Below are 18,232 nucleotides of genomic sequence, written 5' to 3'. Positions count from 1 at the left end.
TACAGGGTTTCTTTGGAGAGTGACAAAAATGTTCTAAAATTGACTGTGGTGATAGTTGTCCAATTCTGAGAATATACTACAAACCACTAAACTGCACACTTAAAGTAACTGAGTTATATGGATGTTTAAGTTTTATCTCAATGAAGCTACTATTTTAAAAAAGGCATCCAACATTCTTAGACTAGAGGAGTCAAAACATCCTGTGACATGTCACAAGTCAAAGAACTCACATTCTAATAGTATTTTTTCAAAGCCAGAGATCACAATAAATAAAAAACGTCAGTAGAGATCCTCAAAACCATGTAATACGAAGGAATTTTGGCTCTAGCTATATATATTTTTTTTCCCCAGACATACATAAGATACCTAAACAGATGTAGCAACCAGACAAACATAACCTTAAAATCTAAAAATCTGGAAAAGTGCGTCAAGTTCAGCTCATTAAGCTGACACCCATTAAGGTACAACAAGAAAAACAATCTTAAACACCATCAATATCAAGACAGAAAAACCATTGTTTATGAGAGCTCTCGAAGGTCAGGTGGTTTTTTGTTTTAGTTTTGCATTTACTTAAAACTCTGTTTGATGCCAACAGGGTTCAAGTCACACAGGAAGGTGCTTGGGCTCAACACTGATAGTCCTCCTTGATCTCCATTGTCTGCTGTGTGGGTTCCGCCAGCAACCCTCCCAGCGAGTGGTCACCTTCCTATGGAGTCATTAAACCTCTGAATGTCAGCTGGTGGGATTAGCCAGCAGCTTCCACACCTGAGCCCCCGTGGCAGGGACAGAGGCATTTGGATCAAGATCACTAATGAATACAGAATTCATATGCCGCTTGTCAGGGCTCCTGAGCTGAGTCGCACAGATGCAACCTAAATAAGACGGAGGACAGAACAATTGTTGACGAAGATTAAAAAGTTTTGGCAGTTGGGGAAAAAAAAGAGCACCTCATTATTCAAATATGATAGTCTTGCTTATTTTTTTTTATTTTTGTTCAAGTTATTCATAATTTACCTCAAATGGACAAATGCCATTCACCAATATTTAAGGACTTCTTGGTCTCATTACTAAATATGAACAGGTCTATGCCATCTGAACATTAGCTATATAAAAAAACAGCTCTCTTGTGAATATCTGAAAACTGTGGGGGGAAAAACAATCAAAGGGTATTTGGGGTGAAGGAGGGTTAAACGGAAAAAGTCTGATTAACTCAAAGAGAAGAAAAAAATATTTTTCATAGCCAAGTGACTTTTTTATATCTCCCAACATCTCTGTATTTCTAACTTTTTATGTCTTTCTATTCCTGGGCATCTTCCAATCACTGGGCTCACCGAAGAGGTTTATGCACCTCTACTGACATTTGTTTGGCTTCCTGCCATCGTTACAAGCCCTCAACAGAGAAAAACAGCCCAAGCAGCCCAGACCTCAGCTCACCTGGAATAAGATGTCTTCCCCACTCTATTGTCAGAGAACCTCAGGCCCCGCAAAGAAGTAGAATGGCACAGTGATGGATCACACTGGAAGGCTTGAAAGCCAGACTGACCAGGATTCAAACAGTGACTCCATCACTGACTAGCGGTATGACCTGGGGCAAGGTATCTGACCTCCCCACCGCCCCCTGTTCTGCTCAAAACGGGGCTAACAAAGTATAGATTAGTATAGTATAGATTCTGTACAGTTACTGAAGAGTAAAGGAGAGAATGCCGAGAAAGCTGTTAGAACAGAGTCTGGCACAGTGTACCAGCACTCAACAAGCACCAGCTACTGCGATTAGTGTATCTTCAATACCTCCTTCCTCATCCTAGCAAAAAGGCAAATACTTCCACAGCCTCTGGTATGTGTTAAACAGGCTTCCTCTACTGTCATTATGACCTCTCTGCAAATCTGTCTCAGATTTTAAGCTTTCAGATGGGAAAGAAGAGTCCTATCTATCTATATTATGCTATAATCTCCAAGCCTGATGCAAGCATGAATGATCGTATCAGTCGTTGCTATGGGATGTTTGTATCCTGCTACTGAATAACTGAAAAACAGAAGCAGCTGCGATATTTTAGAGCCAATTTTGTGTGAGCCACCATATAAGGTGTTTTATAGACAACATCTAATCCTGACAGCGACCTCCAGGCAGGTCTCTGAATCCCAATCTTCTAGATGGACCATCTTGGGCCGTGGCTTGCCCAAAATTGTGCCATGAGGACAGTGGAAACAGACTCACAGCCTGATCCTCTAGCTCCTAAGCTCCCATGGCTCCTTTCAACCTGACCACACTGAATCCATGCTCTAGGTTTTCCTTCAGGGCCACCCTCTGTGCCAAGCTAACCAAATTCTTTTTAATCAAAATAATGCAGGTCTCTTACACTATTGTCCGTGTACAAAGCACAAATGAATCTGTAATTTCAGTGCTTTTCTACCACCAGACTTAAAAAAAAGAAAAAAAAAAACGTACTATAGTTACTTCTAAGATTTGCTGTCAGGACACCATATTGGTTATGAACGCTTTCATTATTTAAAGTGGATCTATAGCTGCCTGCAATGACAGATTAATTCTGTTTCTTCGGTAGCTAGGTGTTTGGCATCACGTCTGTGAGGTAACCACAAGCCTTTAGGGCAATAGCTGCTCACATCTTTAGCAATCTATAAGGGCTTCTCTAGAGGCCAGCACTTGCCGAGCGATGAAATATGACTCCATAAATCAGACAGCTGAAGTGGCACTTGTATACATCACCATCTATCTTCGTGGCTTCTTTCTGAAGGGTATAGGGTAAGAGCTCATCCCTCGGTATTGTGACCAGAGAAAGGACCATCACAGTTGGCACTGACTAAGCATGTGCTACTTAAAACTGAAGACACACTAAGACTAGGGGGGGAAAAAAGATCCTGCTGGTGTTAGCACGCCTCAGGCAGTGGTAGAAGCTTCAGCAACTCATCTTCAAAAGGCAGAGAGCCAGAGCTCTAGAAACCTGCAAAAATTGGCTAAGCCTGCAGTCTTCATTTCTTTAAGTTGAGCATCTTCAAAGTCTAGAATTCTAACTGTAGGGCACAGCAGCTGCCACTGCAGATCTGATCCTCTCCGCTTTTGGCAGCTCTCAACTTGAGATTCTAGCAAAAGAATTTTTCAAGTTGCTATTATTGCCTGTCATGGATTTATAAATATTGTGCACTATCTGCTGTGGCATGGCTCTCATGGGACGCCAGAGCATGCCAAATGCATAACAGAATGAAAAACAGTTTCTATTCTTCAAATAAATGCTAATTTTTTTTAACTGTGCTCACACGATGTGTTTGGTGACCAACTTCAATAGTACAGAATATGTATCAGAGAGGGGGGAAAAAAGCTGATTGTCTTTTCCAGCAGCATTCAGCTGCTACTTTCATTAAGCTTGTTTAATTAGATTCCAGATGCTAATTTGCAAGTCGATACCAGAGGGTGCAGGACAGTTTGCCTTTGAATCGTCTCCCTGTGATGTGAGGGTCCTGCCGCACACCACTACCCTTCAGCGGCCCTCACACGCTATTCTGACAATTAGTGCAAAGAGGGGACAGTATTGATCTTGACAGACTAAATATTAATCTTCTACCCGTTTTAATGAATTATAATCTTCAAGAGTTTAAATTTTTCACTGGGCCCAATGAAAACATTCCTTCTTACAAAAAAAAAATAGGATGGATGGAAGACAAACCTAAGTTATCTGATGGATTCCCTTAATTCTCTCCCCACCCTAAAATCAAATCTGTTTTTTGTGAGCAATTTTAGCAATTTTCAAGATACATACCCTCACAAAGCTAACACCATTATATCCAGGTATTCTGGTCAAACTCCTTATACTAAACTGGAAAATGGACTCAAAAGGCCACAGTGTGGTTATCACTAATTTGCTGTCTGGCTAGCCCATGGGTAATAACCAGGATCAGGGGCTTAATTCTTATACCAGCTTTAACAATAGGAAAAAAAAAAAATCTGGGGTAGTGGCTCCATGTGATCCATCATCACAAAAAAAACAAACAAAACAAAACAAAAAAAAAAAAAACAACCGAAACCCTCTAATATAACTGACCCCTTGTTGTCAGGTCAACTCAACATTTCAAAACCCACTACTCTGCTAATATATAGCAAATAAGCAACTTTGCTGAATAAAAATAAAGTGGGAGATTTATCACAATACAATTTTGTTATGCCTTCATTTCTATCACTGCTGAGTACTATGAATAGTAAAGGTGAAGTTATCAAACTGTATCAATAAAAGGATCTGGGAAGGACTAAAGTTGCTTTTGACACCTCTTTACTCGCTCGATAAATACTGGTTGAACGCCTCCTCCGCAGCAGTTACCATGCTAGGTGTAAGGAAAGAGGAAGGAAGCAGCACAGTTCCGGCCCTCGGAGGACTTCCAGGCTAATAGCAAGGAGAGAAACAACAATAGCAAGGAGAACAACAAAATGAAAATGGCCAGACCACTGAAGGCAGTGTCAGGGTCACAACGGGGTGAGGAATTTTAAAGACTGTAAGGTCTCTTAAACTCACATGGTTAGCTGGCAGTCTCCTCTGCAACCTTGAACCAGAGCTTTTACCTGAGGCAAGTCATTGGCTCGGATAACTTGAAACAGCAGACACCTGTCTTAGCCATTCATGAATCCCAGCTGGGTTTCACCGTTCTGCTTTTTGGCCTATAATCTCCCAATGAGCATTTGCCCTTTGCTCCATCTTCGTGTCGACTGTGTACTTAATGGGGGTGTTTGCTCTGTTGACTCTGCCCCAACGCTGTATATTACTTGAGAAGTGTAGTAATTATCTTCCTCCATTATCTCAAAAAAATGTTCAGCACTTTCCAGATTGGAAGAAGAGAAAGTCCCCTCCATTTCCCAGGTAGTTTTCGATGACTCAGATTTTGCTTTAGCACAGGGTTATCCTGTCTCAACTCAACAAACACATACTGAACATGAGTTGAAGAACAGAGATGATTTTTTGGCCTCTGCCCTCAAAGATCTCCCTCTATTAAGGGTAACTGAGGGAGATACCGCCAAAAATAGCCATCAAACAATGGGATACATGTATACGATGGAAGACAAGAACACAAATAAATGAAGCAACTAAGGGCACTGTCGGCTGACGCCTGCAGCAAGAAGGAGTCCATGACAAGCAAGTACATCCTGTATTCAAACAATAGCAAGAAGGGCTGTGGTGGAGCAGGATGCAGCCCCACATTTCCCAAAGTTTAATACTCATACTCCTGGGCGTGCACAAGATTGGTGATACATGAATACATTTGTTATCCACATGAATAGTATACACTCATGTTCTTGTAGCTCAGGAAAAAACAACCAATGCATCACACCCAGGATTTCATAGATATAAACTATATTTAAAAACTAAATTAGGGGGATCCCTGGGTGGCGCAGCGGTTTGGTGCCTGCCTTTGGCCCAGGGCGCGATCCTGGAGACCCGGGATCGAGTCCCACGTCGGGCTCCCGGTGTATGGAGCCTGCTTCTCCCTCTGCCTGTGTCTCTGCCTCTCTCTCTCTCTCTCTGTGACTATCATAAATAAATAAAAAAAAATAAAAAATAAAAAATAAAAAATAAATTAGGGGGATCCCTGGGTGGCTCAGCGGTTTCGCGCCTGCCTTTGGCCCAGGGCACGATCCTGGAGTCCCGGGATTGAGTCCCGCGTCGGGCTCCCGGCGTGGAGCCTGCTTCTCCCTCTGCCTGTGTCTCTGCCTCTCTCTCTCTATGTCTATCATAAATAAATAAATCTTTAAAAAAATAAAAAAATAAAAATAAATAAAAAATAAATTAAAGGGGCAGCTCTGGTGGCTTGGCGGTTTAGCGCCGCCTTCAGCCCAGGGCGTGATCCTGGAGACCCAGGATCCAGTCCCACGTTGGGCTCCCTGCATGGAGCCTGCTTCTCCCTCTGCCTGTGTCTCTGCCTCTCTCTCTCTCTCTCTCGAATAAATAAAATCTTAAAAAAAAAACTAAATAAAAAAAAAAAACTAAATTTAACCTAAAATGCTGAACTAAAGCATTTGTAGGGAAGAGAAAGGGAACAGACAAGAAATGAATTACAAATGCCAAGATCTATCTAACTGTACAGTTAAGATCTGTGCATTTTATTACATGTACATGATATCACAATCTGTAAAATAGTGAATTAAACAATTTTTTTTCAAGAAAAATAATACAGGTGTCAATATGGCAGAAACCTTAAATGTGATGTGTAAATGACAAGTTCAAGAAACAATGCCATCCTAGCCTTGCCCAATGGAAATATATGAGTCACATACATAGTTTTAAATTTTCTAGTACCTACATTTGAAAAAGTAAAAATAGGGGTGGCCTGGTTACTCAGTCAGTTAAGTGTCTGACTCATGGATTAAGCTCAGGTTGTTATCTCGGAGTCGTGAAATCAAGCCCCACATTGGGCTCCTTGCTCAGTGCAGTGTCTGCTGGAGATTCTCTCTCTTCTCCCTCTGCTGCTCCCCCTGCTCATGCTTATTCTCTATCACAAGTGAATAGATCTTTAATAAATAAATAAATAAATAAATAAATAAATAAATAAATAAATAAATAAATAGGGGATGGGGTAACTAGGTGACAGGCACTAAGGAGGGCACTTGCTGGGATTAGCACTGGGTGTTATACTATATGTTGGCAAATTGAATTTAAATAATACTTAAAAATAAACAAACAAACAAACAAATAAATAAATAAATAAGAAATTAAATTATGATAATGTTATTTAACCCTACGTGCTTAAAGTAGCATTGCTTCAATATGCAATGAATACACATATTATTAATGAAATATATGTATTATTTTTTTAAAGATGTATTTATTTTAGAGAGAGAGCATGTGCAAGTGTAGACACTGTGCGGGGGCGGGGGGGTGGCAGGTAGGGACAGAGGGAGAAGGAGAAAGAATCCCAAGCCGACTCCCCACTGAGCGTGGAGCCCAACACATGGCTCAATCTCACAACTATGAGACCATGACCTGAGCCAAAACCAAGAGTCAGACACTTAACCAAATGAGCCACCCAGGTGCCACAATGAAATATATTTTTTTAATTTTTTGTACTAAGTCTTTAAAGCCTGGCATGCATTTTCCATTTATTTACAGTGCTCTCAAGTCAGACTAGACACATTAAAATGCTCAATAGCTACATGTGGTTGCTGGCTACCATGCTGGACTACGTAGCTAAAGATAATGAGAACACAGTACAGGTTTCTAAAGGAGATAGGGGCTTTCATTCCATAAATACTGCAGTCTAGGGTCAGTGCTTCCAAGGTACAAGTTTACATAAAGACAAACAGATCGAAAGACAGAAAGGCAAGGGGGTGGTGGTGGGTCGGGACTATGAACTCTAATTGATTTAACAAAAAAGCCAAGAGTTTGTTCACTGAGTCTGAACTAAAAATTACTGTTTGGTGAAGAATACCTAATTATGATAGCCTAAAATCTCCCCTTTCCTATGCAGTTCTGTGTGAAGTGCGCAGCAGCTACTATCCTGGCAATCCACATAAGACTGGAGAGGAGAAAAAAAAAAAAAGACTGGAGAGGCAGCAATGCTCTCCTGGGTGAGACATGTCCAAAATCCTTTCTCACACTGGAAGGAAATAAGCAGTATCAAAAGAGGCAAGAAAGAAGAGTCTTAGAGGGCTTCTTATCACAGAAAGACAGCAAGTCAGCCTGGAAAGAAGGAAAATAAAGTTGGGAAATCTGAAACCAAAACGTCTCCACAAGTTCTATGCAAATACAGTGCTGGAAAGGACACCTCACCAAATTCTCTTTTACAACAAAGAAGTCACTAGAACTCATCCTCTCAGAGTCTCCAGCCAGTCTCAGCCTCCCAATGAAAGCGCATCATTTAATATTCCCCAAAAGACAGCAAGATGGCCAGGTGTTAGTTGCATGGTCTTTACAATAAATTCTGTTATCTACTAATGTCCCTTTAGATTTTTTAAAGAATTCTCTCCCGTCAGTTGTTACACTATTATTTGCCTTCTATGCACACGTAAAGTCACTTCACTGGAGAGGGAGGTACTACATTCTCTATAATAGTGATTTTGCTCATGGTCAGTCTGTGCCAAGTTTCAACCACTTCCGTGACCAAAACCAGTCACCTGAAATTGTAAAATTAATTAGTAGATCAATCTGAAATGGGAATTTGGTCAGGCCGTTTCAAGGTCTCACAGATAATACAAAACTCAAGTGGTCTGAGTTGCACATAAAATCCATCTAAAGAACACATTCTTCAGACTGATATCACACATTTTACTGAAGACATGATCACATTTCCCTTTACTTCCTCAAATCACATCAATATTAAATTCATGGCCTTTGAATCACTTTAAATCCAAACTCTGAATAATATAAAATTACTTTAGCAGAGTGTTAAGTCACTTCTAATATACCTCATGCTTTCAACTTTTTCAGCAATTCTCATTTTTCTCTAACATATGGAGGTTCCAATCAATTGGAAATAGACAAAGCTTTCAAGAAAATTTGAGAAGACTAATGTGGTTTAAAGGAGGGCTTGACATTACTGAGATGATTTTCTAAACAAAAATCGTCAGTCCTTCTCCCCATACCTTAGTTCTACTGGGTTTGTAAAGCCTCGGGAACTCCTCTCCTTTAGTCTAAACACTGGAAGAGCTTTTTTTCTTTTTCTTTTTAAGTGACCTGGTACATCTTATTTTTTCTCTGCACTTAAAAACCCCAAACAGAAAATAATGCTGATACGAGAATAAATTTTCACACTGAGAAATGAGAACAGAATCCTAATCTCATTTATAGTTGATACCTGGACCTGTTTACTATTCTCAAATGGAGAAAGACACTATTATTTTTACTATAAAACACCTAGCTAAATCCTATCTTTAGTCATATATTTTAACTCTGGCGTATGTCCAAGAAAGGAGACAAATCGAGCCATCAGTGACCAAGTCACTTACGTGTGCTAATTAACCTCATGTACCAAGGGCACAGAGGCTTCTGGCAGGAGACCCCTGTCCTGGTCGGGCAACATCCACAGCCCAACATCCTCTGGCTCTCAGGGCACGTGGCCCAAACCTAAAGGGCAGAGAGAGCTCCAGAGTTCCAATGACAGCTGGTGCTCCAATGACAATAAGCTAGTGGAAGAACAAAAATTTTTAAATATGCAATCTCCTCCAAAGATGATTAGGCATAAAGCATTGTCAAAAAGTAGTTCCCAGAGACTGGTACCTAAACAAAACAATACTGCAAAGGCAGAAACAGCAGATGCCTACATATTAAAGAATAGGGTAAACCACTCATAAATAGCCTATTAATTGTTGAAAACCAGTTGCTACACCCCAACACAAAATTAACTATCAAAAAAAAAACAAGAGCAGATAATGAAGGCTGACTTCAGGACCTCTGTGCCCACAAGCTGGCTGAGCAGCAGGGATAAAGCACAGCAGAGGAATAATGTGGTACCATGAAGTATCCGAGAATACTGAACACTCCTTTGAAAGTGACAATGGAAGATCTGTGGGTTTGTTCTTGGAGATTTAGAGGGTGGGAAGGATGCTTAATGGCGGGGGGGGGGGGCGGTGAGATGGGGGGAGCACATCAATCACTCAAGCAGACAGGTGGGATGCCATTCAGAAGGTACCACTCTCCCCTACCACCAAAAAAATATAATAAAGGATCTCTTATAAATATATTTGAGACACTAGATCTGTCACCCTCTGAGAATAGTCCACTACACACACAATCCTGTCCCCATCTTCTGCCAGATGCAGAATCCATAGGGATTTTTTAGGCTGTCCCCATTTTCAGACCAGGTCTGTGTGACATGCAAAGACATACATCATTTCTCCATTCTCAGTGAAAAACAAAAAATTGCGTCATTTTCAGATACTGTGACACAGAAAGCTTAGTGCACAAGAAAACATTCCATGTTGCAGCAGCATCCATGGCCAAGAATATTCCCAGACAGCCCAAAGGCCAGAGCAAAATGCTGAACAGTTGGGGGAGGGCATAGCAGGGCCACTTCAAAATGAAGCTTTCCCAACCAACTGGTCTTCTTAGCAAACACAGTTATCTGTGCCAAAGAGCATTTCAACCAACAACAGTGCTGTATAAACTTTGGAGGAATTGGCAATCAATTTGTAAATGTCCGACATACAGCTGGAAAAACACGTGACGAGAATAAAACTGCAGAGACTTACATACCTCCATATCTGGCCTAAACTTATCTTCAAACACAGCCATTGCTGCCAAGGAACCAGAACCTGAAAGAAAAAGATGCATTTTTAGTGTATCTACCAACTCCCAGCTTCTACATCTCAAGTTTACTTCCGGGCAGCAAAAATGGCAAAACACATCCAATGTCCCACTCAAGCAGAGTGTAAATATTAATCCTTTTAGGGCCACATAAACCAGGTAAACAATGCTTCTCAAAAGGCTGAAGTCACACTTACCACTGTCTCAGGTAAACTTGCAACTGGCCCTACTTTCACTCCTGACAGGCGTTATTGTAAATTATTCACAATAAAATGCTGAAGCATGAAAATGAGGTGATGGAGAATTTGTATTTTTTCAAAAAGTGAATGCCATGTAATTTCATACATGCTATGCCGTGAGTCTGGTGCTCCACAACTGTGCCTTGGCAGGCTGCTGGGTATAGCGCTAAATACCAAGCCAGTGAGAAAGAATAGATTGCTTTAATGAGCTGGCCCTGGTCGAGTCACCTTGACTCACGGGAAAGCGACTACAGCACCAGCAATGGTAATAGGACTGTGTGCAAGCTGCAGCCACCGGGTTATTCCGGCTTCAACTGTAAAACACTTTATTATGTGGCATTTATTTGGAGCTATTATTTTTAGTTCGTACTTTGAAGAGTAACAGCTGAGTAGACAAAATGACAGACAAAGAAACAAAATTTATTATCACAATAGCAAATGGCTGAAAGGTTACGATGCATAGATATTAACAGACAGCAGATTTCTCCCTACAAAAGTAGGATATAAAGGCATTACAAATAAGTGTGGGCTCCCTTTGAATGGATGTAAAAGGCAGCTCAGCACTATTTGGAAATTTAAACTTGCTTTGTTCAGAAACCAGAGAATCTTTAGAAAACCATCATCTTGTCTTTACAGGGTCCTGGCAATATTTCAGGATACTCTACTTTTGGAGAGAGGATAGAGTTGCCCACAATTTTTTACTCCAATTAGAAGATTTTTTTGGCATTTATTACTTTTTAACTTGTTTTGCATAACACTATCTATTTAGCTAGGTCACAGGGAAAACCATATTTTCTATTTAAAATGATTTGTGTACATCGCTTGACCACCTCAATGGTTTTAGCAAAGGAAAAAGGCAGCGATTAAACAGTTTCAAATGAGGTGTCCTGCTGATTTTATCAAGTCTGCTGAATGTATAATGAAAAAGGAGAAGCTGACAGTCACACTGCATTGAGAAAATACAGACTACCTTATCTGAACCATTTAAGGAGGTCCAATTATAGATCAAATTTAAAGGGTAGAAACAGCAGATTTACAGACACAAATCAATGAACATGGTAATCCCGATGAATATGACAGATACTCCTGTTATGGAATATTGCTGTGGTTGAGGATCATTACCTTCACAGCACCAGATACATCACATCTAAAGCAGTGGGAAGCGTCAAGTATAGACTGGTATTACAAGCAATGACTATTCATTTAGGCTTGGGAGCAAAAGGCAGCCCCATTTTCCCCTCTTAACCATTTTTTCTCCTTTAAAAAAAAAAAGAAAAGAAAATCTAAAGAGATATTAAAATATCTCTTTTGGTAAGGAGATAGATATTAAACAGCTATAAAACCAGTGCACCCCAAAAAAACCGGCATTTAAGCAAGAGCAAATTCACCAAAGCCAAACCTCTCAATTTCGTTAATAAATGTGTCCTCGAAAATCTGAAAATAAGAGTCAAAGTCCACCAACATTTTATGAGTCACACATTTACTCTGAGATTCAGGGATCAAGAGGGAAAAGTAAGCCAAGTTTCTGCTCTAAGGCACAGGTGAGAACTAGTCTTAGACTTAGTTAAAAAAAAAAAAAAAAAAGCTGGTTTGGTGTGGAAAACAAAGGACAGCTGTCATGAAGAAACAAGAAAACTGCAAATACGGAAAGCTAAGGAAAAAATACTTCTAGATAGAAAATGCTCCTGCAGAGCACCCAACAGCAGGCTTGCCTTATCCATTGTGGTCCAAGAATTTCCCTCCAAAGAGTAAAGGGTAAATGTACCAAAGGCCTGAAATAAATGTTAAAACAAGACAGGGGAGGGCAGGTAACCTAAGAGCTAATAGCTTTGTGGAAAACTGTAATAAATTATTTTAAAAGAAAAATAACCAAGCTTACAAAAAAAAGACATTTTTCCTTGAAAGTTATTAGCCCTGTTTTAACTCTGAGGCCATCTTTTCTTTGGCAGTTCACCATAAAGTTAATTTTACTATTTTTCCTGGGCACATATACTTCCTTCTGCTTAGCTTCATCTAATATTTTAAGAAGTGAAAAATATTTTCCTCCCAATATAGTAATTCTTCCCTTATCAAAACAAATTTTTCTTTCCTGCTTAGAAATAATGCTTACAGACAAAACTTCTGTAAGTGGAAATTATGTACTAAATCTAAACTCTTGAAACAAAAAGTGTCTCTCCAGTGTGGGGATGCTTCTCACACTATCAGAGACTAATTTTTTTCTTTAAGAGCTGGAAGGTGCAGGCCAGGTAAACATAGAAAGAACACTGGAGTCTATTGTGGACATGTAATACATTGTATTTCTGCTTCCCCTTTCCAACACACACTCCAACCTATACAGCATGGACAGAGTGTCGAGAACTTTTTCTGGAAAGCACAAGCCTGCTAAACTGCCTCATTCTCCTGCTCTTGAGATCAAAGATAAGCAGACTCCAAATACACTTGAAAAGAAAGGGAAATTCAACATTAATAACAATTTCTAAATCACTTGCAAATTAGCTCCTGCTCCCAGCTTTTTAGGAAAGGAGGACTCTGGCGCCCCCTTTTCAGAAATACGTGGAAGTGCTAGGAGATAGAGTAGCACTGGCTTGTCAACAGGTCTCCAGGAAACCCTGAACGTGTGTCTACTTAGAACGCTGAAGTCAGAATTTCAAATATGACTGCAACTACCCAAAATGGCAAGAGAACAAGATGCAAATCCTCACATAATTTAAAGGCAATGCAACTGGGGAAAAAGAAAAAAGATGGTAAACTCAATGAGACCAATAGTCTTTAATAACTGTATTCAGGTTTTCTAGATTTTGTTTCAGTGCCATTTAAAACTGTATACAGTATATCACCTGACTAATGCCACACTAGTATAGCAGCCATGAGACCTACAAAATTTTTAGATATTATATCCCATTTTTAAGCCACAATAATGCCCTGAGACTTTCCATGATTTCAGCATCAACCAACCCAGCCTGGCACATTCAAAAAAAAAAGTCTTGAGGGAATATTTACCCTGATCCTCTATTCCAAAAACAAAGTCACCTTAGACAACAGAACTCCTTGGCTTCCCATAAAGGAATAAATGAATAGAAAAGCCAGGGTACAGTGAACAAGGACCTCTGCTTCAGATGGCAGGCATGTCAGGTGAAGGAAATGATATCAGAGGGAATATGCTTTCCACAAATGCAGGACGAGCTCTAGGAACAAAGGGTGTGGAGGCCTGCCCTCAAAGAGCTTATCTAATGGTGGGAGGAGAAGGCAGTCAAAGAGGAAGAAACCAGGGCATTTTACTGAGCACCCACCACGTGCCACCCATCACGTTAGGCCATTTAGTCATCCCACTGAAGTGATATAGCTTCTTGTCTAGCCTTACAGAACTAAGAAGTACAGGGCAGGAGTCCTGTCTCAGGTGTGACTAGAGACACTCTCTCATACCACAATAGTTCAGAGCAGACATGCATGACCTTCCATGACTTGACCCCCTCCTCACACTTGACACCTAACACAAAACTGGCAATTTCCTAAATTACACCATTTCAGGCCAACCCCACCTTAACACAGACCATGCCCTCTGCCCCACTGACAGTCCACAGAACTCCTAGCCAGCTTCAAACCCCAGCTGAGAGGTTACTTCTTCCCACAAGACTTCCCTGACCAACCCCTCACCACAGGTTTATCACTCTTCTCTCCGCAACACGTCCATATTTTCATATCTGCAGTCTGGGGCACACAGTGAGCATGAAAAAGAAGTGCTGAATTAAGCTGGGCTGATCTCAGGACAACTGTCCCAATGATGGAGTTGGGAAAAACTCTGAGCTGGCCCTTAAGAAGTGATGATAGTGGTAAATGCCTTGATAAAGCGGAAAAGAACATTTATGGTCTAATTTAACATCCTGGGATGAATATAAGACAAACTCAAGTGTGAAGCCAAGTTCAATGTTCAAAAAGAAAAAAAGGCTTTAAACCCACAGAACCATGTCACACTCTATGTCGTAGTCTGGTCCAAACCTTTGTGATACCACGGGAGTAAAATGCCCTCCATGGGTTCTTGCATTTTACTGCCACCACCTCATTTCATCAGTAGTTTTCATGTAGCTGATCCTTAGCAACCTCCACCAAGTCTGCCTTTTTCAGCCCACCCACAGTGGCTGAGTAGCTAGTGTTGCTTCCAGACAAAGTTCTTTAAAACAGAAAAAAGAGGTGCAATCAGTGACCACTATTTAAAAAGATGGTGCAAAAAAATAATGAAAGAAGAAAGAAAGAAAGAAAGAAAGAAAGAAAGAAAGAAAGAAAGAAAGAAAGAAAGAAAGAAAGAAAGAAAGAAAGAGGGCAGCCTGGGTGGCTCAGCGGTCTAGTGCTACCTTCAGTCCAGGGTGTGATCCTGGAGACCCAGGATTGAGTCCCACGTCAGGCTCCCTGTATGGAGCCTGCTTCTCCCTCTGCCTGTGTCTCTGCCTCTCTCTCTCTCTGTGTCTCTCATGAATAAATAAAATCTTAAAAAAAAAGTTAAAAAAAAATAAAATAAGAAAGAAAGAAAGAAAGAAAGAAAGAAAGAAAGAAAGAAAGAAAGAAAGAAAGAAAGAAAGAAAAAGAAAGAAGAAAGATAGATAGATGATGGTGCAAGACGCAGTAGTGGCTACTTGGCTAATCTACAGGCTCACCTCCTGTACCCACTGTCCTTCCTGAGCTCACGGTCTACCTCCTCCCTGCCCAACCACTCCGCACTCCCATCCTGGGCTGTGGAGAGAGACAGGGATGAGGGAAGGATATACAACTCAACCCTCTTGCACCCGAGGGGGCCAGGAACTGCTCTGCACTCCCCGATCCACTGCAGCCACCAGGTGGATACCACTTCACCCCAGCTACTCCTGTTTGGTGGCCATTAAAAGAATTCCTCCCACAACAGATGCCCTCTGGAGTCCTAAAAAGCAGGTCTGCTCCCCATCTCTGACTGTCAGGGCCTGACTCATTTCAAGATGACAATGGGGGCCATCCACACTGCTAACCTCCAGGAGAAGGGGGTCCCAGGCAAAAACGCCACAAGGGGCCACAGCTCCAACCAATCTTTTATTTTTTTTTAAGATTTTATTTATTTATTAGAGAGAGAGAGAGAGAGAGAGAGAGAGAGAGAGGCAGAGACACAGGCAGAGGGAGAAGCAGGCTCCATATAGGGAGCCCGATGTGGGACTCCATCCCGGGTCCCCAGGATCATGCCCTGGGCCAAACCACCAAGCCACCAGGGCTGCGCTCCAGCCAATCTTTTAAAATGAAGTATCTGCTCTTATTAATAGCAGGCCACTGGCTTAAGGGGAGGAGGGGGAAGACCAACTCCTGTAAATAGCATAAAATATAAGCCCTCACAGCCCAGGTGGCTTAGCAGTTTAGCACCACCTTCAGCCCAGGACATGATCTTGGAGACCCGGGATCGAGTCCCACGTCGGGCTCCCTGCATGGAGCCTGCTTCTCCCTCTGCCTATGTCTCTGCCTGTGTCTCTACCTCTCCCCCCGCCCCACCCTGTCTCTCTCATTAATAAATAAGTAAAATCTTTCAAATATATATATAAGCCCTGAAACTCAGAAAAATATGTGCAACATGTAGGACATTAATAACTAAGAAGAATCACAGATATGCCAATATGGCAACAGGAAAAAAGGACACAGCAGTTGATGAGAAAAGAAAAAAGGCACTGGCCTGTACACAGTGTGTACAGATCAGAAACACTGTTCAAGGCCACTAGTAATCAAAGAAATAGGAGTTTAAATAACCATTTTTTTTACCTTTTACATTAACAAAGATTAAAAAGAATAATACCCAGGGCTGACAAAGGTATAGTGAGTGAAAGGGGGCAGCCTAACACACTTATAGAAGCAAAAATGATTTTTTTTTTTTTTTTTTAGATTTTACTTATTTGAGAGAGAGCAAGCAAGCAAGCATGAATCAGAGGGAGAGGGAGAAGTAGACTCCTGGCTGAGCAGGGAGCCTGATGCAGGGCTCCATCCTAGGACCCTGGGTTCATCAAAGGAAGATGCTTAAACAACTGAGCTACCCAGGCACTCCTGAATAGAACTTTTCTAAGGGGCAATTTAGGAACATCAATCAGAAAATATAATGGGGGGATCCCTGGGTGGCTCAGCAATTTGGCGCCTGCCTTCAGCCCAGGGTGTGATCCCAGAGACCCGGGATCAAGTCCCACGTCGGGCTCCCTGCGTGGAGCCTGCTTTTCCCTCTGCCTGTGTCTCTCATGAATAAATAAACAGAACCTTAAAAAAAAAAAAAAGCATAATAGGGAACACCTGGGTGGCTCAGCGGTTGCATGTCTGCCTTTGGCTCAGGGCGTGATCCCTGTCCTGGGATCGAGTCCCATATCTGGCTCCCTACATGGAGCCTGCTTCTCTCTCTGCCTGTGTATCTGTGCCTCTCTCTCTCTCGCTCTCTGTGTGTATCATGAATAAATAAAATAAAATCTTTTTTAAAAAATTAAAAAATTTTAAAAAGAAAGCATAATGGTATACATTCCCACCAGCAATGCCACTGCTAGAGAGCCATTTTAAAGAAATAAATGGGTAAGTACCCAAATTATGTATATGAAAAGATCACTGTTTAGATTAGCAAAACAAAAAGCCTAAAGGTAAAGGTAAAACACCACCAATCAGACATCAGAAAAAAATAAACAATATTATATATACAGTCATTAAACATGACAATACTTTTTTTGGCACTGAGAAGTTGTCCATGTTAAAATATTCAATAGGGAAAAACATGTTCCAAAGCAATATTAACACCTAAGCTTAGAGGACAGATTCTACAAATCTGGAAAATACAAGTCAAAATATTATGCTTCTATCTGGATGGTACTATTTTGTTTACTCACATTTTCTTATTTTTCTTCAAAAGACCATGTATTTATTACCTGCACTTTCTTAAAGCATATTCTTGGAGAAAATAAGAATTTGACACGGTACAGGATGAAAAACTAAAAAGAAAAAGCAAGAAGCCCAAGATCTTGCCAGCCGTCACAAGTCGTGCTGCTAAAAGCAGCAGCATGCAGCTTACTCCTGAAATTTCTATACAGGGGCCTGAAGGTCAATCCATGCATGAGTCAATAGTTCCAAGGAACGATAGCAATCAATCATCACAAACAAATATACACACCATGTCTCTCCACCACGAGGGCTTCCTTAGGATTATCTTAAAGGTAAAAACATCTTAATAATGAAGTCCTTTGAGCAGATCAGCCTCAAGCCAGATCCTCAAACCAGATTATGCAGAAGTCTGTGCTGTGGCACTCAAATTACTAAGCAGACCACAACGAATACAGACACATGGTGTTTAAGAAATGTCAAAGCACAGTCCCGTCGGTTTTGTCTGCTCTTCAGACATGGCAGGTCTGAGTAGTCCCATCTTACAAAAGAGGAGACAATCTCAGAGGTAAGCAACTTGCCCAGATCACATAATCAATAATTAACAAATCTGAGATTTTGAACCCAGATCATTCTGAATTTAAAGCATCTGATGTTCCTTCCATTCTGTGTTCCCTCTTAAGTAGCAAAGTCAAATGCTTGAGATCAAGATTAACAAGTAAGCATGGAAACAGCTGTATTTTCTTAGCTCGCCACCGCAAAAAGAACATGCTTTCCAAACTGCTTTTTCTTCAAACATCAGCAGAATGAATAGCACACATCCAGGTATGGTTAATTTGTGTTGTTTTGCTCAGAAATTTAAATGAGCCTGGGATTTTAGTTAAATGTTTTAAATAATTAAACAGA

At 40.9% G+C, this 18,232-nt stretch overlaps 1 protein-coding gene across 1 annotated transcript in view; it reads right to left on the bottom strand.

Moving 5' to 3' along the window:
- Window positions 1–18,232, bottom strand: part of PSMB7 (proteasome 20S subunit beta 7) — a 66,142-nt gene that overhangs the window by 21,123 nt on the left and 26,787 nt on the right. The window contains exon 6 of the mRNA XM_055334211.1: window positions 10,188–10,246. Coding sequence (XP_055190186.1) covers window positions 10,188–10,246 — 59 coding nt within the window. The remainder of the gene's footprint in view (window positions 1–10,187; window positions 10,247–18,232) is intronic.

This window comes from Nyctereutes procyonoides, unplaced genomic scaffold (genome assembly GCF_905146905.1).
Source record: "Nyctereutes procyonoides isolate TBG_1078 unplaced genomic scaffold, NYPRO_anot_genome, whole genome shotgun sequence".
Taxonomy (NCBI): Eukaryota; Metazoa; Chordata; class Mammalia; order Carnivora; family Canidae; genus Nyctereutes; species Nyctereutes procyonoides.
This window is presented reverse-complemented; position numbering and strand designations above follow the sequence as displayed.